The sequence below is a fragment of the Salvelinus sp. IW2-2015 genome, linkage group LG16 (genome assembly GCF_002910315.2).
Source record: "Salvelinus sp. IW2-2015 linkage group LG16, ASM291031v2, whole genome shotgun sequence".
NCBI lineage: Eukaryota > Metazoa > Chordata > Actinopteri > Salmoniformes > Salmonidae > Salvelinus > Salvelinus sp. IW2-2015.
In genome coordinates this window covers 2,306,258-2,326,390 of record NC_036856.1, presented here as the reverse complement: position 1 = coordinate 2,326,390, position 20,133 = coordinate 2,306,258, and the positions used below count along the sequence as shown (strand labels likewise).

Sequence of the window (20,133 nt, the reverse complement as noted above, 5' to 3'; positions counted from 1 at the left end):
AGCCACTATAAGTCCCTGTATTTCCTAGCAGTGCATACAAATTCCTAGATAGTGAGCTGCGTTGTTAACCAGGGTCATGTTCATTTGGGCACACTGTAGCAAAATGTTAGAAAACCTATTGCAATGGGGGGAAATAGCTTTTCTTTTTGGACAAGTTCAGATAGTGACTCCTCGTTTCCAACAGCTTTCCATTTTGTGAAAACGGACTTGAACGGTAAGGACCGGTTCAATGAGAAAAGCTTATTTTCTGATTTATTTGGCAAAAGGCTTCAAAACCTTTGGTACCCTAATGAACATGATCTCGCTCCTCTCCTCAACCACTCTTTGTGTTCTCTGGGCAGATACAGCTTTGACGTCGGAGAGCAGGACCATGTTCACATACGACGAGTCCTACTACGAGTACGTACCCGACAGGCTACCGTGGCATGGGGCCGGACACCTCTGTAGCCAGCGCTCGGGGGCCTTAGCCACGGTATCCAACACCTTCGAGAACCGAGAGCTCACCACCTTCTTAAAGTCCCTGAACATAACCCATCCCGTGTGGATCGGCAGGAAAGTCATGACACACTTAAAGAGTGAGTTCAGTCATTGCCATATTTGACAGTTTTAAGATTTCAGCACCTTCTCTGTCTCACAGTAGAGTCTTTGTTAGAGGTCTCCTCGTGGAGTGCAATGTAATCGGCCATGATCGGTGTCCAAAAATGCCGATTACCGATTGTTATGAAAACTTGAAATCGACCCTAATTAATCGGTCGGCCTCTAGTCTTTGTGCAGACATTTTAAATTGGACTGAGGACATGGCCATTGGCCTTACTATCCTGCAGTCTAGTGAATAAGTGTTTGCAACCTACATTTGACCACAATTGGAGTTGCGTAATATCGTTCCTTCCCTTTTATGTCTGTGTCCAAGTTGTATAATGAATGTGACTGTTCTCTCTCTGTCCACCATGCAAAGTTTCCGCCGACACCCTTATCCTGGAGTTTGATGGGAGATCCGACGTGAAGAACGCGCGCCTCCTGCACAAGTTCCCCGCCATGTGCGAAGTGACCGTTTGCACCCGCGTCCGCTTCGATCCGACCTGCTACGGATTTTCCACTGTCTTTTCTTATTCCATCCAGTCATTCATTAATGAGTTCCAGCTCCGCGCCAGGCTGATCCAGGGCCAGCCCATCCAGCTGGCTCTGCTGGTCCATGGCATGCACGGGCCCTACCAGGAGGCCTTCCGCCATGATGGCTCCTGGCACTCGCTGTGCGTGAGCTGGTCGCGCCACGGCGGACACTGGGCCCTGTTTGCCAACGGCCGCCCGGTCAACCGGGGCGACAGCCTGTACAGCGCAGGTGACGTGGGCCCTGATGGCCACTTCATCCTGGGCCAGGAGCAGGACTCGTTCGGGGGCTCGTTCAAGAGCGCAGAGTCCTTCTCGGGTAGTCTCACGCAGCTGCACATTTGGGAGCGGGTGTTGAACGACAGCGAAATCCACACCATGGAAAAAGAGTGCTCTCCCGCCACATCCGGGCTGGTATTCAAGTGGAGCGCCACAGTCCTGGAAGTGGAGTCCTCCCTGAAGAGGCTCTGGGGAAACTCGCCGTGCCAAGGTAAGGACCACGTGGGCGGACATGCTTGATTTAAAGCGGACTACCCCTGTAGCTAGTCTGGGCTGTCCCAGCATATTCTCTCTCTCTCTCTCTCTCTCTCTCTCTCTCTCTCTCTCGCTCTCTCTCTTTTTTTATACCCGTTATGAGTTCCAGAGCCTGCATTTGGAGGTTCTCTGTCTCTCCGGCAGCCCCCTCTTCCTTCATGAATAGGGGAGCAGATTGGCAAGTAGTAATTGGCAAACTCAGCCCAGTAATGGTTGTAAATATTTCATGTGCGTGGTAATGAATCCCACCCTTCAAAACAAACTCTCCTTTATGACATCGCCGTCTCAGCTGCCTGGGCTCTCGTTATGGAGACCGTAGGGAATAGGGTCCCTAATGGCACCCTATTACATACATAGTGCACTACTTTTGACCAAACCTGGTCAAAAGTAGTGCCCTATATAGGGAATAGGGTGCCATTTGGCATGCAACAAAGGAGAACACACAGGCAGATGTTCTATCTCCATATATATATCAGACCCAGACAGTACAGCCTCCTTCCGTTCCTTATCGGACCATTTAAGAATGTTGACTCATTCTGACATCATGTGAAACCCAGCACATTAGGAGTGCACTCAATTTCTCTTTCTATCAACTTTTTTACTTCCTAAAAGCATTGCATATCCATTGCACAGCCAGAAGAGGATGGGACCTCCCCTCTGACCCTAGTTCCTCTCTAGGGACTCTATTTTAACAAACCTAACGCAATGTCCTTGTGGTTAGGGTGTCCGCCCTGAGTATGGAAGGTTGTGACTGAAAAATGGGACCTGCTTGGCATTTAGGAGATAGATTGGGGGTAAGGCCCTGCGATAGACTGGTGTCCTGTCCCACGGGGTGTACATCAAGCTTCCTCACGCTACAGAAACAGGAGATAGGCTCCTGCCCTATGAGCCGTTTCGACTCGCACAATCCAAGGCTCATGCAAGACTACTTACTTACTAATTCAATGGTAAATCTAAGCGTTGTCGGTAGAGCTATAAGTCTGGGGGTGTGTCAAATATTTTTGCTATTTTCACAGCTGGAATTATGAGTGAAATAATTGATGGTGGCGCGAAAGGGCTGGGTTTTGATTAATAAACAAGTTGTAGGTGTGACAAGGGCTTTGCCACTGACTGGCCAATCAACGCATTCCATGGCTTAATACTGCATGCGTTTGTCTCAAGTTCTGTAGGTTATTGACTGTCTTTGCGTTTTCATCAACTCCAATTCAGCTGGGGGCATGGACTATTCTCGTCCTGGTCCATTGTGGATTGATACTACAGTTCATTAAATAGTATAGGCCACAGTAACGAGTAATAGCAACAGTAAAAAATCGTGCTGAGCATTTAACTGAAATTTTGCTTATTTAAATTTTTTCAAACAACTAATTGACTGTTAGTTGTTTAATTATTTTCATTCCATTTCGTTCTTTTTTGTTTTTTGAGTGCAATGTGCAGTTTATCTAGCGATAAATCAGATCAAGCCTGAACTGTGAGATATAGTAGGGAGGTGTAGTTTCCAACAGGCCAATATTCTACATAGTTTGGCACAGAAAACATGGTAAATAACTACAATGACCATAATCCATTGCGCACCTACTTGTATGTTCTGAGATGGAGAAGAGACAGAAAGAACTCGCAATTGAAAGGGATAAAGAGCAGTTGCTTCGTGAGGTATCTCTACCTGAAAATACATGATCTAAGATTGATAGTTTGTATTCAGCAGTTTTAAAAGTACGTGTTTTTTACTTTGAAGAACTATTTAAAAAGAAAAAGAAAAAAAAAGTGATTTGTCAGAGGGCATAGGCAAAAGTTCTATAGAGATGAGATGATGACTTGGAATGAAATAATAGTCTTCAAATAGGCCTAAAACAAATGTAATATACACAACATTTAAAATATTTTATTAAGTAAAGTAATGTGAATACATTATGGTTAATAAGTGATAAGCAGTAATGCCAGTCATTTTATTAATAGTTTTTCTGTGGGGGGAGGGGGTGAAACTGAAACAGCACTCCTCTAAAAGCTCAGTACTAGTAAAAGAAAAATGAACATCCAGTGTTTGCTCAATAGCCTATGTTTGGAGTGTTGGCAGTCAATATGGTTGTAATTGGCTTTAAAAGCCTAGCGTACATATCTTTACTCATCGCACTTCTCCTAAAATAAAAATACTAGGCTCCCGTAAAATGTATTGTATGTGTGAGGCAGGTTCTCAATAAGCTAAATATAGCCTAGGCCTACCGTTGATACTGCATTATAGGAATGAATCATTTAAATTAAGCGGAGCCAGCTCAGAAAATAAACCTGAGTGCCCCTCCTCAGGCTGACGCATCAGCTGAGATGGCATCTATTGTATTAGAGGTTAGTATCAATCAGGTCTACCTTATTTGGCGGTCTATTTAAGCTGACCGCGTCTGCTCACTCATCCTGCTGCCACTTCCTGCTACTATGTGCTGGCTTCTTGTTCCCACCATCACCCCAGCCTCTACCTGTAAGGTTCTGTGTTCCTGCCGGGGGGATTGGTATAGCTTACCGCACTCACTGCCTGTAGGCTATTTTATATTGATGCTTTGCTTGGGCATTGAGCTACCCTGATGGAGCAGAGCCTATATCGCCAAGACTTGCATTATCCATTGCTTAATAAATGGTTAAATATATTTCCACGTGGCGTTTTCTTTCTGAAATAAGTTTGTAAGTTTACTTTGGTAACTGGATGAGATGCTCTCTCTGGAGATGGGTATGGATACTTGAAGAAGCTAAATGAAGTATGCAGGTAGGCGCATACAGTGCATTCGGAAAGTATTTATCTTTTTCCACATTTTGTTAACATTACAACCTTATTCTAAAATGGATATCATAAAAAATAAATCCTCATCAATCTACACACAATACCCCATAATGGCAAAGCGATAAACAGGTTTGTAGAAATTTTAGCAAATGTATTAAAAATAAAAAACTGAAATACCTTAACAAAAGTATTCAGACCCTTTGCTATGAGACTTGAAATGGAGTTCAGGTGCATCCTGTTTCAATTGATCATCCTTTCGATGTTTCTACAACTTGATTGGAGTCCACCTGTGGTAAATTGAATTGATTGGACATGATTTGGAAAGGCGCACACCTGTCTATATAAGGTCCCACAGTTGACAGTGTATGTCGTGTATGTTGACTTATATCTCCCTCACTAACTTTAAGCATCAAATCAAATCACATTTTATTTGTCACATGCAGATGTTAATGCGAGTGTAGCGAAATGCTTGTTAGAGCAGCTTACTGATCACTGCACCTGTACACAGCCCATCTGTAAATAGCCCACCCAACTACCATACTCCCATATTGTTTTTTTTGTTGTTGCTCTTTTGCACCCCAGTATCTCTACTTGCACATCATCATCTGTACATCTATCACTCCGGTGTTAATGCTAAATTGTAATTATTTCACCACTATGGTATATTTATTGCCTTACCTCCCTAATCTTACTACATTTGCACACACTGTATATAGATGTTCTATTGTGTTATTGACTCTGTTTGTTTATCCTATGTGTAACTCTGTGTTGTTGTTTTTGTCGCACTGCTTTGCTTTTTTTTGGCCAGGTCGCAGTTGTAAATGAAAACTTGTTCTCGACTGGTTAAATAAAGGTGAAAAAAATCAAATAAAAAATGTCAGAGAAAAAACCAAGCTATGAGGTCGAAGGAATTGTCCGTAGAGCTCCGAGACAGGATTGTGTCGAGGCACAGATCTGGGGAAGGGTACCAAAACATTTCTGCAGCATTGAAGGTCCCCAAGAACACAGTAGCCTCCATCATTCTTAAATGGGAGAAGTTTGGAACCACCAAGACTCATCCTAGAGCTGGCCGCCCGGCCAAACTGAGCAATCAGGCGAGAAGGGCCTTGGTCAGGGAGGGGACCAAGAACCCGATGGTCACTCTGACAGTGCTCCAGAATTCCTCTGTGGAGATGGAGGGCCTTCCAGAAGAACAACCATCTCTGCAGAACTCCACCAATCAGGCCTTTATGGTAGAGTGGCCAGACGGAAGCCACTCCTAAGTAAAATGCACATGACATGCTTGGAGTTTGCCWAAAAGCACCTGAAGGACTCAGACCATGAGAAACAAGGTTCTCTGGTCTGATGAAACCAAGATTGAACTCTTTGGCCTGAATGCCAAAAATCACATCTGGAGGAAACCTAGCACCATCCCTACGGTGAAGCATGGTGGTGGCAGCATCATGCTGAGGGCATGTTTTTCAGTGGCAGGAACTGGGAGACTAGTCAGGATCGAGGGAAAGATTAACAGAGTAAAGTAAAGAAAGACCTTTGCTGAAAACCTGCTCCAGAGTACTTAGGACCTCAGACTGAGGCAAAGGTTCACCTTCCAACAGAACAACAACCCTAAGCACACAGCCAAGACAACACAGGAGCGGCTTTGAGACAAGTCTCTGCATGTCCTTGAGTGGCCCATTCAGAACTCTGACTTGAACCCAATCGAACATCTCTGGAGAGACCTGAAAATAGCTGTGCAGCAACGCTCCTCGTCCAACTTAACAGCGCTTGAGAGGATCTGCAGAGAAGAATGGGAGAAACTCCCCAAATACAGGTGTGCCAAGATTGGAGCGTTATACCCAAGAAGATTCGAGTCTGTAATCGCTGCCAAAGGTGCTTCAACAAAGTACTGAGTAAAGGGTCTGAATATTTATGTAAATGTGATATTTCAGTTTATTTTTCATAAATTTGCTAAAATGTATAAAAACCAGTTTTTTTGCTTTGTCATTATGTGGTATTGTGTGTAATGAAGGGAAAAAAACAATTTCATCATTTTTAGAATAAGGCTGTAACATAACAAAATGTGTGGCAAGTCAAAGGGTCTGAATACTTTCCGAATGCACCGTATGTGTGTGTGTTTAAGGATGTGCAGTATATTTTCTGTTCAAGGCACATTGACTAAACACCTTTATGGATATGCTACTTTGCAAGGATAAGAAATAAACAACACGTTGCTGTTTAACCAGCCTTAGTAGCCTAGACCTAGGTTAAGGGTAGAGGAGGGCTTGATATGAAATGGAAAACAAGAAATCTGTTTTTTAAACAACAACCATATTTCTACACAGGATTGGGTCAGAAGCATGATATCATTTTTATTTTTTTATTTTTTATTTMACCTTTATTTAACCAGGTAGGCAAATTGAGAACACGTTCTCATTTACAATTGCGACCTGGCCAAGATAAAGCAAAGCAGTTCGACACATACAACAACACATAGTTACACATGGAGTAAAACAAACATATAGTCAATGATACAGTGAAAAAAAATAAGTCTATATACAATGTGAGCAAGTGAGGTGAGATAAGGGAGGTGAAGGCAAACAAATATATGTATTAAATAAATAAAAATATAAAAAGGCCATGGTGGCGAAGTAAATACAACACAGCAAGTAAAATAAAAATAAAAACACTGGAATGGTTGGTTTGCAGTGGAAGAAAGCGCAAAGTAGAGACAGAAATAATGGGGTGCAAAGGAGCAAAATAAATAAATAAATACAGTAGGTAAAGGAGTAGTTGTTTGGGCTAATTATAGATGGGCTATGTACAGGTGCAGTAATCTATGAGCTGCTCTGACAGCTGGTGCTTAAAGCTAGTGAGGGAGATAAGTGTTTCCAGTTTCAGAGATTTTTTTAGTTCGTTCCAGTCATTGGCAGCAGAGAACTGGAAGGAGAGCGGCCAAAGGAAGAATTGGTTTTGGGGGTGACCAGAGAGATAAACCTGCTGGAGCGCGTGCTACAGGTAGGTGTTGCTATGGTGACCAGCGAGCTGAGATAAGGGGGGACTTTACCTAGCAGGGTCTTGTAGAGACCTGGAACCAGTGGGTTTGGCGACGAGTATGAAGCGAGGGCCAGCCAACGAGAGTGTACAGGTCGCAGTGGTGGGTAGTATAGGGGCTTTGGTGACAAAACGGATGGCACTGTGATAGACTGCATCCAATTTATTGAGTAGGGGTTTTGGAGGCTATTTTGTAAATGACATCACCGAAGTCGAGGATTGGTAGGATGGTCAGTTTTACAAGGGTATGTTTGGCAGCATGAGTGAAGATGCTTTGTTGCGGAATAGGAAGCCAATTCTAGATTTGACTTGGATTGGAGATGTTTGATGTGAGTCTGGAAGGAGAGTTTACAGTCTAACCAGACACCTAGGTATTTGTAGTTGTCCACATATTCTAAGTCAGAGCCGTCCAGAGTAGTGATGTTGGACAGGCGGGCAGGTGCAGGCAGCGATCGGTTGAAGAGCATGCATTTAGTTTTACTTGTATTTAAGAGCAATTGGAGGCCACGGAAGGAGAGTTGTATGGCATTGAAGCTCGCCTGGAGGGTTGTTAACACAGTGTCAAAAGAAGGGCCAGAAGTATACAGAATAGTGTCGGCTCGTAGAGGTGGATCAGAGAATCACCAGCAGCAAGAGCGACATCATTGATGTATACAGAGAAGAGAGTCGGTCCAAGAATTGAACCCTGTGGCACCCCCATGGAGACTGCCAGAGGCCCGGACAACAGACCCTCCGATTTGACACACTGAACTCGATCAGAGAAGTAGTTGGTGAACCAGGCGAGGCAATCATTAGAGAAACCAAGGCTGTCGAGTCTGCCGATGAGGATGTGGTGATTGACAGAGTCAAAAGCCTTGGCCAGGTCAATGAATACGGCTGCACAGTATTGTTTCCTATCATATATCTCTTGTCTTGTTCCATGGCACTGTGTGCACACGTAGGCCAAAAAGACTCACCTGTGCGATGCTGCAAACCAGCCTTGATTAAGAGGACATGTCTTTTCCATGGGCACTGTGTGTCATGGCTGGATAGTCTGCTTTTCCGCTCTCAAAATCCATGCCATTATCAAGTGCGTTACCATTAAGACCTGCTTTTTGTGGGACTTATCTTCCCGTTAGCGCTGGGAAGATTGTCACTTTTGCGCTTGTTTTTAAGGACATACCTAAAATCAAGCGAGTTGATTTCAGACAGGTAAATTGCCGAGCCTGGAGTTAGACACTTGTCTTCCTTCTACTAAGTTTTTCCTGGACAATGTGCTACTGCTTTTGCTTGCTGTTTGGGGTTAAGGACAGGTTTTAGGGCTGTATTCCAGAATTCCTGGTTGGAGGATTTCGTCCTTGGTCAATCCTTCCTGATTCTAGGAATCCTCCAACCTGGAGATCTGGAAAACCTGAGAATTTTTGTAAAGTTACTGTAAGTTTGCAACCCTCGACAATTTAATGTAAAGCCTTTGTGACATCTTCTGATTCTAAAAGGTCTTTAAAAAATGCATTTGATTGATTGATGTACAATGGACATTCCTTATCTTTTTGGCTCCCTGTTTTTTTCTGTTATTTCTTCCTTACTAGCTAACAGCAGTCAGTTGGCCGACGAGTTCCTGTACTCCCTGTTGGATTCAGATGTGGTGCCATATCACAACTTCTCTGAGGTGGTGGATGCACCTCAGGCTGGGGAGTGTGTCACCTTTGACCCCCTGAGTGGAGGCTGGGGCTTAGACGTTTGTGACAGTCAGAGAGGTGCCGTCTGCCAGTTTGAGAAAGGTGATCGCTCACTGATAACAGTTAAATGTCATCGAAACATGATCTAATTATTTCTAAGCACACACAAATCAATCGAAGGGGGAGTGCATGTTTTTGTCTTTGGATTAAACAACAACATCCTATGTAAAATAAGATACAACTTTTAAAAGTTAAGCGTCACCTGTCTCAAATAGACTCTTGTTATGTTATGGTGCCAATGTAATAAAAAACTCAATGGCCCTGCTTGGGTACTTTCAAAATTAAACCTAGGATGTGTTCAGAAAGGTGATATGTTTAGAACGTTATATAAATGGGATTAATAGAGCTAGCAGGATTCCCTATTCTACCTGTCAAATATTTGTTTTACACAATACATTTATATCTGGACATTCGATAACGTTGCACCCATTCAAACAGACCCAAGTCATTCCATCCTTTAGGTAATCACTAATCTAGAATTGGTTAAGTTACGTCTACCTCCATAGATACCTTGCTTTCACCTATCCAGTCATCTTAAAGGGGCAATCCAGGATTCGAACAACAAAGCGGTCTGCCCGCCACTTGTTTTGATAAACTGAGTGATGAGGCTGGAGAAATGTAATTGATAGACAGAGCTATGGACACAAGGACTGACCATCCATGAGATCAAAATGATAGTGTTAGCCATGTTTTGAAGCTATACAGTGTTTGTTACATTGTTTACTTGGCATGGAATAAAACAAGCTTATATTTGGGGTTCTGATTGGGTACAACAGTTGAACTAAGCTCATGAGGCATTTACATGTTATGGATGTACCAAAGGATGGTTGTACCAGTCCCTCATTGCCCCTTAAGTCAGAAGCGCAGAAGGGAGGGGGGGGTTGTTTTAAGATGGTCATACCAAGGATCATTTAGCTATTTGATTTCGAATTTTAGGACCTGTTTAGGTATCAAAAAAAGTATATAAAACAATTAATTAATGAAACATTACATTTGGCCTTACTGCTATTAGCCCATAGAAACATATTGAAGAAAAGATTCATACATGACAAAACAGATCAACAGTCAATAAAATAAACTGTCTGTCCTATATCTGAGAGATATAATAAATATCAGGATTTTAGGCATCCTAGAGCAAAATGTGTTCGTGAGAGTCTCACGTTTCATTATTAGTGTGTAGCCCAAACTGTTCCGACTTTAGAGACAAAAGTTGGCAGATCGGCGGCACCGACTTCAAACGAGTCCCGTRACCCTTGTGGGGGTAGTAGAGAAAAACGGAGAACACCATTGTGTTTGGGAGAGTCTCATCTGTCTATAGAGTGGTAATACATTCGGACGCTACAGATGTTTTTGGGATGTCACATGGTCTGACAAACACCACTGTAGCCACGCCACCTTCCAGCATAGATGCGGATGAAGTGATTTGAGACGCAGCCCATGCAACAAAAAAAAACACGATATCTCTAGCTTAAACAAAAGGATTTTGATGGGGATTTTTGTATTCTGCTAATTATATTTCCACTGGGGCACGGACATCAACTCTGGGGGGTTGTTTATGTTTTATTCAGTATATCCTGAGATATCTCATGCTAACATTGTTTTGTTCACTTTTTTTATTCTAGAGGAGTTGGACATCTTCGGCTTTCCCAAGACGGCGTTTTTCAGTAAGGTGAGCAAGGATGCTCTCGACCAACCCTGTAAATTGGAAGGTTCACCCAGCTGTAGCCTATTAGTTTCACGCCATTCAAATGCAGCTTCATCAGTCCGGATTCTGCGTCCAACAACCGCAAGCCTTGAAGTATCAAAAAATATATAAACAAATTATTTAATTAACATTTTTATTTGACCTTTACTGCTATTAGCCCATACAAACGCATTGAATAACAGATTCACTACATGGAACAACAGATAGTCCCCCCCCCAAAAGAAATGTTTACATGTGTTTAACCCCTTATTTTTGGAACTAAACAGTCTCCATATATACTTCCATAAATGTTTTCATTTGGTACCAGGGGACCTTCAGACGAGTCTTGTGAGGCCTGTGGGCATCCTAGAGCAAAACAACTGAAATGTACGTGTTCTTTAGAGTATCACCTTTCCACAGATGGGTTATATTAGTGTAGGCCAAACTGTTCGAACACTACAGACAGAAGTTGGCAGATCGGCTGTACCGACTTCAGACGAGTTCAAGACGTTTGTGGGGCTCGTAGACCAAAACATTCGGACGCTACAGACAATTTAGTAAGAAGACCGATTTTCGGGATGTCTCATGGTCTGACAAACACCGCTCTAGGTCTATGCTAATTAGATTTCCACTGGGGCATGGACATCGATTCTAGGGGGTTAATTTAGATGGGGAGTGGTGGTGAACAGCAATCTTCAAGTCTATCCACAGATTTTCTATTCGATTCAAGTCTGGGCTTTGGCTGGGCCACTCAAGGACTTTCACATTCTTGTTCTGAAGCCATTCCAGCGTTCCACCTGCAACTCCAGGCGTGCGGTCATTATCGTGGAAAATACATAATTAGTCATTCTATCCCGTGTTTTACTGTTTAAAGAATGATCTTGTTATATGGTGKTGTTTTTCTAACCTGATACAACCTTGTCTTTGTGGAACTTAGTCATAAGACTGGGCGTATAGCTAAGGTCCGCTTGGGTGYGGCCGCAGCATGTGACATCCCGTGGGTTTACTATCTACAGAAAGTCACATGTATGGAAACTTGCAGAAAGGAGCACATTATAGTGTTTTGCTGTTGTGAATGTGCTAACTAATTACCTTTTGCACACTATCCGCTGACTGCCACATATACAGAAAGGGGTTGTATGTATTTTCTCTATAAAAGCAGAGACCCGGCTATGTTTGTTAAGCTTTCAACTCTGAACCATTCTTGGTGATGTTGATTGCTTCATTTTTGCATATTTTTTTTTCTTATGATAAAGTGTTGTTTGAAAGAATCTGGTCTCTCTTCCCTTTGATTATATATTCCACAATATCATGTGCCTTTTTCTCARGAGTGGCTTCAGTCTGGCCACTCCAATAAAGCCCAGATTGGTGAAGTGTTGTAGAGACTGTTGTCCTTCTGGCAGGTTCTCCCATATCAGCCAAGGAACTCTCTGTAGTTCTGTCAGAGTCCTTCTTGCCCGGTTGTTCAGTTTGGTCAGACGGCCAGCTCTAGGCAGAGTGTGGGTAGTTCCATATTTTTTTTACATTTCCCAATGCTGGAGACCACTGTGCACTTGGAAACATTCAACACTCTAGAAATTGTTTTTTTTACCCTTCCCCAAATAAATGCCTCATCACAATTCTATCTCAGAGATCTACAGACAGTTCCTTGGAGTTTCTGCTCTGACATGCACTGTCAACTGTGGAACCTTATATAGACAGGTGTKTTTCTTTTTAAATCATGTCCAAACAATTGAATTGGCCACAGGTGGACTCCAATCAAGTTGTAGCGACATCTCAAGGATGATCAAAGGAAATTGGATGCACCTGAGCTCAACTTGGAGCGTCATAGCAAAGGGGTGTGAATAGGTACAGTACCAGTCAAAAGTTAGGACACACCTACTCATTCAAGGGTTTTTCTTTATTTTACTATTTTCTACATTGTAGAATAATAGTGAAGACATCAAAACTGTGAAATAACACATATGGAATCATATAGTAACCAAAAAAKTGTTAAACAAATCAAAATATATTTTATATTTGAGATTCTTCAAAGTAGCCACCCTTTGCCTTGATGRCAGCTTTGCACACTCTTGGCATTCTCTCAACCAGCTTCATGAGGAATCATTCTTAAATGAAATAAGTTTGTGGAGATGGAAGAACCTTCCAGAAGGACAACCATCTCTGCAGCACTCCACCAATCAGGCCTTTATGGTAGAGTGGCCAGACGGAAGTCACTCCTCAGGAAGTGACACATGACAACCCGCTTGGAGTTTGCTAAAATGCACCTAAAGAACTATCAGAACTTGACAAACAAGATTCTCTGGTCTGATGAAACCAAGATTGAACTTTGGCTTGAATGCCAAGCATCACGTCTGGAGGAAACCTGGCACCATCCCTACGGTGGAATATTATGCTGTGGGAATGTTTTTCATCGGCAGGGAGACTTGTCAGGATCGAGGGAAAGATGAACAGAGCAAAGTTCAGAGAGATCCTTTATGAAAACCTGCTCCAATGCGCTAAGGACCTCAGACTGTTGCTAAGGTTCACCTTCCAACAGGACATTGACCCTAAGCACACAGCCAAGACAACGCAGGAGTGGCTTCGGGACAAGTCTATGAATATCATTGAGTGGCCCAGCCAGAGCCCGGACTTGAACCTGATCAAACATCTCTGGAGAGACCTGAAAATAGCTGTGCAGCAACACTCCCCATCCAACCTGACAGAGCTTGAGAGAATCTGCAGAGAAGAATGTGAGAAACTCCCCAAATATACGTGTGCCAAGCTAGTAGCGTCATACCCAAGAAGACTTGAGGCTGTAATCGCTGCCAAAGGTGCTTCAACAAAGTAAAGGGTCTGAAAACTTGTGTAAATGTTTTTGTCTTAAAACCTGTTTTTGCTTTGTCATTATGGGGTATTGTGTGTAGATTGATGAGGGGGAAAAAATATTTAATCTATTTTAGAATAAGGCTGTAACGTAACAAAGTTGAAAAAGTCAAGTGGTCTGAATACTTTCCAAATGCACTGTAAATAGTCCCAATAGACATTAAGTCAAAGTTCTCTAATGTTCTAATAGTTAATCTATTTCWATGGTTAAAACCACCATGTTTTTCACCAAGGTGATTGAGGACATGAGCATGAACGCGTCGTCTGAGAAAGACTTGGTGTCGCTGAGCGGACTGACCACCGTGCTGGTCAGGGTCCTGGAGGCCAGTCCGGACATCCTCACGTCCACCGATGTCCTCTACCTCACCGAGATGATGAAACTGGAGGCCACCACCACCACCCAGGATGTCAACCATGCCCAGGAGGGCCTAGACTCTGYCGAGGCCATGGTGTCCATTGCCACCAACTACCTGAAACTGGCCAGTCTCATCCTGGACCCTAAGATGGCCGCCCAGTGGCTAGGTCGGCCGGAGGACGTTGTACGTTTTCAGTGTTCACACGTTTATATAATGTATTAAACCAGCAAACAGAACTGGTTGCAATTACGTATTTAATGATTTTATGGTCAGGTTGTATACTGGTCGTAATAATTTTGTAACACTTTTGTCTTAAYTCTACAATGAATGTGAAGTTTYTATTTATATGTGTAATTTTTCTATGTTCTATAAGGAACTGGTTCTATAAGGAAGTTGTAATCTGACCACAAAACAACAGGAATATTATGTATTTTTCATGACTTGATCTTKTCGTGAAAAAATATGTCATTACCTGATTGTAACAGAAACCAGTTTGTTGTATTCTGGTTACATGACCAGTTTTCAACCAGAAAATCCCATTTCAGTAATATGTTTATGTTTCACACAAATGTAAATATATATATATATATTTTTTCCCCCCATACAGGCGACTGTGGGACCATTCACTGTGGTGGAGAGCATTGATAAACTGACTGGAGCTTTAGCAGATGTGCTATCTGCAGAGTGGAAAAGCTTCACACTCTCCACGGAAAACATAGGTAATGATATTGTTTGCATCTTTTYTTTTTTATAGTGTTGCTAAAAATCTTTGAAATTAGGTCTTATTAAGAATGTAATTAACATAAGAACTGATAAGAACGGATAAGAACTGGAGATAGAACTGGGAACTTCAGATAGACGCGAACCAACTAGAGAATAGAGGTGAAATGACAAAGAAAAGGGAGTTCACTTTACAGTGGTATCTGATGGCTCAGTCTGTGGGAGTATAGTGTTTGAATCAAATCAAATTGTATTCGTCACAGGCCGAGAGAAAGAAAATAGAGAATTATTAGAAAAGTTATAACRTGTAATAATAAATACCCAATGAGTAATGATAACTTGGCTACGAGGTAACTGAGGTAGATATGTACATATAACTAGGAATGAAGTGAATAGCCAACAGGATAGATAATAAACAGTAGCAGCAGTGTTTGTGATGAATAAAAAAAAGTTTGTTCAAAAAGGGTCAATACAGATAGTCCCGGGTAGCTATAAGGTTAACTATTTAACTAACTATTTAACAGTCTTATGGCTTCGGTAGAAGCTGTTCAGGGTCCTTTTKGTTCCAGACTTGGTGCATCGGTACCACTTGCCGTGCGGTAGCAGAGGGAACAGTCTATGACAGGGGTTCTCAAACTAGGGGTTGCGACCCCATATGGGGTCTTCTGATATGAATATGGGGTTGCGGGACAATTTCCAAAATCCAGAGAGAAAAAAAGATATATACCAAAAAATTATATAGTATCGTCTTTGTCTCTTAAAATCATTGTAATGTGGTTAACCTCAAAAATAAAAAATAAAACATTCATTCATTCAACCAGAGAGCGCCATTAGATCACGGAAATAGGCTGCACTTGACCATTGCACTTGAATCATTCCCATGGTGAATGGCTAGGCCCGCTACGYTATGAAAATACACACTGTGGCCGAGACTTTGATATTACCGGCCGCAATTGATATGGTGAAAACATTGTGTGGGGAGGCGGAGGCACAGAAACTCACATCAATACCTTGTCAGAGAAGACTGTTGAATGAATAATTTATTATATTGCTAGCAATCAATTCAAATCTTATTCAAGAGGAAACTGACTGAACGACTCAAAACTCCCCAGCTTATGCTCTCCAAATGGACGTTAGCTGTGAGGGCCGAGATGCCCATGTATTGTCTTTTGTTTGCTATACATGTCGGGGTATGCTATTCATGAGGACATATTATTCTGTCTCACGATTCCCGAGCACGGAAGGGCACAGGGGATGTTCAGTGTGCTGCGCGCCTATATTGACGAAATACAGATTCCATGGGGTTGAATGGTGGGCTTTTGCACAGATGTGACTCCAACTATAGCGGGACGGCGGGCAGGCCTCTGCACTCTAGTTATGAATGTGTCTCCCTCTGCCATATGGACACATTGTCTGATACCGAGAGCAACTGGCAGCAAAAGAGCTGAGCACAGAACTCTGCAGCAGGTAAGCACAGATATACAGTGGGAAGAAAGAGTATGTGAACCCTTTCGAATTACCTGGGTTAATTCGTGTTAATAAAATGTTATATGATCTTCATCCAAGTCACAACAATAGACAAACACAGTGCTTAAACRAATAACACACAAACAATTATAATTTGGCCATGGCATAACACTGACATTCCTGTCTTGCAGGAAATTAACATAGTTGACAGTGAGAGGACTTTTCTTTTTTTGTTGCGTTTGCATACTATACACATTTTACAGACGCAATCTATTTTACAATAGAAATATGTTTTGTTTGTTTTTAGTCCTGGCCTTCCTTTCTGATGTCTGTCCAGTTTGATTTCTATTTGTAACTGCTATTTCACAACATTTCTGAACCTATATACATTTTACAGACCCCGTATGTTTTACATTTGTTTTCTTTTTGTTATTAGTCCCACACTTCAGCTCCATTCAACCCCTCCCATCTATCTCTTTCTATTTGCCATATATTTTTCAACTGTGCTGTAATGCTTCACTCGTCAACAGAGATGTTAGCATGTTTCAGAGATTTCTGTATGTCTTTAGCTGACACTCATTGAGCATTCTGCGCTGTGCTCCTGCAGTCATCTTTGTAGGACGGCCACTCCTAGGGAGAGCAGCAACAGTGCTGACATTTCTCCATTTATAGACAATTTGTCTTACCGTGGACTGACTTTTAGAGATCATTTTGTCACCCTTTCCAGCTTTATGCAAGGAATCAATTCTTAATCTTAGGTCTTCTGAGATCTCTTTTGTTCGAGGCATGGTTCACATCAGGCAATGCTTCTTTGTGAATAGAAAACTAAAATGTTGTGAGTTTTTTTTATGGGCAGGGCAGCTCTATCCAAAATCTCCAATCTCGTCTCATTGATTCGACTCCAGCTTTTGGAGTCATTAGCCTAGGGGTTCACATACTTTTTTCAACCTACACTGAATGTTTAAATGATGTATTCAATATAGACATGAAAAATACAATAATGTGTGTGTTATTAGTTTAAGCACACTGTGTTTGTCTATTGTTGTGACTTGATCAGATGAAGATCAGATCAAATTTTATGTACAATTTATGCAGATTTCCAGGAAATTCCAAAGGGTTCRCATACTTTTTCTTGCCGCTGTACTGCAGCAGGTAACTTTTATTATTAACCTCATCAAACCACATCCCCTGCGCGCACGCCTGTTAGCTAAACTATGTGGAGATATGAGAGCATCAGAGCATGACAGTGTTCTATTGCACACTGAGGCTTGGTGGTTATTGAGGGAGAGTGTTTGAAAGATTTTTCGCATTGAGAGAGGAACTGTTGTCATTCAAAATGGATGTAAAAACCCCCCCCCCCAAAAAAACAGACTTGGTTGACTTTTTGTGTAATGAAAAAAAAATTGTTTCCTTGACTATGTAACAGCCATATTTGGAAAACTGAACGAACTGAACACAAGCATGCAGGGGAAATACAAAAATATTATACTGATAATACCGAATCAGTGGATTCAGAGGGAAGAATTCTTATTGGAGAGAGTATTTCAAAAGCGAACCATGCCCCCTTCCCTAGGCTGTGCATGTTTCTAAAGGACAACAGCATCAGTAAGTGTCCCACACGAGTGATGACTGCTCACTTCCAATGCTTGGAACAGAACTTTGGGACCTACTTCCCAATCCGTTTAATTGTGATCCTGGCGGTAAGTGAAAACGAACAGCTGATCGAGCTGTTATGTGACCGAATGCATTCACTGGTCACTATGGAGGAGTTTTGGTTCCTGACTCAAAGGGAATACCCTGCCGTCTCCCTCTGAGCATTAATGCTGTGTTCTTAACAACTGGGAACTCCGACAGGGATATATTTYTTTGAACAGTCATCCAACTCGAATTTCCAACTCGGGAACTTTGACCTCTTTCTAGAGCTCCGACTTTCTGACCTAAAGGTCACTGGCATCATGATTTGACCTCATATTTTTCAGAGCCTTCYGGGAAGGCTTTCCCCTAGATGTTGGAACATTGCTGCGGGGACTGGCTTCCATTCAGCCACGAGCATTAGTGAGGTCGAGCACAGATGTTGGGCAATTAGGCCTGGCTCGCAGTCAGCGTTCCAATTCATCCCAAAGGTGTTCGATGGGGTTGAAGTCAGAGCTCTGTGCAGGCCAGTCAAGTTCTTGCACACCGATCTCGACAAACCGTTTCTGTATGGACCTCGCTTTGTGTACGGGGGCATTGTCATGCAGAAACAGGAAAGGGCCTTCCCCAAACTGTTCCCACAAAGTTGGAAGCACAGAATCTTCTAGAATGTCATTGTATGCTGTAGTGTTAAGACCTCCCTTCACTGGAACTAAGGGGCCTAGCCCGAACCATGAAAAACAACCCCAGAAATKATTCCTTCTCCACCAAACTTTACCGTTGTCACTATGCGTTGGGGCAGGTAGCGTTCTCCTGGCATCCGCCAAACCCAGATTTGTACGTTGGACTGCCAGATGGTGATGCGTGATTTATCACTCCAGAGAACCCGTTTCCACTGCTCAAGAGTCCAATAGCGGCAAGCTTTACACCACTCCAGTATGACGCTTGRCATTGCACATGGTGATCTTAAGCTTGTGTGCGAGATGCTCGGCCATGGAAACCCATTTCATGAAGCTCCCGACGAACAGTTATTGTGCTGATGTTGCTTCCAATGGCAGTTTGGAACTCGGTAGTAAGTGTTGCAACTGAGGACACACGATTTGTATGCGCTTCAGCTCTCGGCAGTCTCATTCTGTGGGATTGTGTGGCTTACCACTTTGCGTTGTWATGCCTAGACATTTCCACTTCACAATAACAGCACTTACAGTTGACCAGGGCAGCTCAAGCATGGCAGAAATTTGACGAACTGACTTGTTGCAAAGGTGGGCTCTTCAGTAAGGCCATTCTACTGCCAATGTTTGTCTATGGAGATTGCATGGCTGTGTGCTCGATTTTATACACCTGTTAGTAACTAACAGGTGTGGTTGAAATTGGCGTAGCCACTAATTTGAAAGGTTGTCCGCATACTTTTGTATGTAAAGTGTACATTTCTTCACATGGTTGGGGTTCAGAGAAGTTTTAGATATCAAAATGGGGTTGTGGGCCAAGAATGTTTGGGAACCCCTGGTCTATGACTTGGGTGGCTGGAGTCTTTGACAATTTTCTGGGACTTCCTCTGGCACCGCCTGTTATAGAGGTCCAAGATGGCAGGAAGCTCGGTCCCAGTGATTTACTTTGCCGTACTCACTAGCGCCTTGCGGAAGGATGCCAAGTTGTTGTCATACCAAGTGGTGATGCAGCCAGTCAATATGCTCTCAATGGTGCAGCTGTATAACTTTTTGAGGATCTGAGGGCCCATACCAAATTTTTTCAGCCTCCTTAGGGGGAAGAGGTGTTTCGTGCCCTCTTAATGACTGTGTTGGTGTGTGTGGACCGTGATAGATCCTTAGTGATGTAGAAACCAAGAAACTTGAATMTCTCGACACGCTCCACTACATCCCCGTCGATGTGAATGTGGGCATGCTTGTTAATGAAGTTGGTGACTGGTGTGGTAAATTCCTCAATGCCGTCAAATGAATCACGGAACATATTCCAGTCTGTGCTAGCAAAACAGTCCTGTAGCTTAGCATCCACTTCATCGGACCACTTCCACATTGGGCGCATCATTGGTACTTCCTGTTTGATTTTTTGCTTGTAAGCATGAATCAGGATGACAGTATTATTTGGCAGATTTGCCAAATGGAGGGCGAGGGAGAGCTTTGCATGTGTTTCTGTGTGTGGAGTGATGGTGATCTAGAGTTTTTTTTGCATCTAGTTGCGCAGGTGACATGCTTGTAGAAATKAGGTAAGATGGATATCAGTTTCCCTGCATTAAAA

The 20,133-nt window shown here is 42.7% G+C and overlaps 1 protein-coding gene across 2 annotated transcripts in view; it reads left to right on the top strand.

Annotated features, from left to right (window-relative positions):
• LOC111975330 (adhesion G protein-coupled receptor D2) overlaps positions 1-20,133 on the top strand; it is a 147,866-nt gene that overhangs the window by 7,646 nt on the left and 120,087 nt on the right. For both annotated transcript variants that reach the window (XM_024003550.3, XM_024003549.3), the window contains 6 exons: positions 342-575; positions 956-1,597; positions 9,004-9,195; positions 10,776-10,822; positions 13,936-14,241; positions 14,666-14,777. In XM_024003550.3, coding sequence (XP_023859318.1) covers positions 371-575; positions 956-1,597; positions 9,004-9,195; positions 10,776-10,822; positions 13,936-14,241; positions 14,666-14,777 — 1,504 coding nt within the window. In that variant the 5' untranslated portion in view covers positions 342-370. The remainder of the gene's footprint in view (positions 1-341; positions 576-955; positions 1,598-9,003; positions 9,196-10,775; positions 10,823-13,935; positions 14,242-14,665; positions 14,778-20,133) is intronic.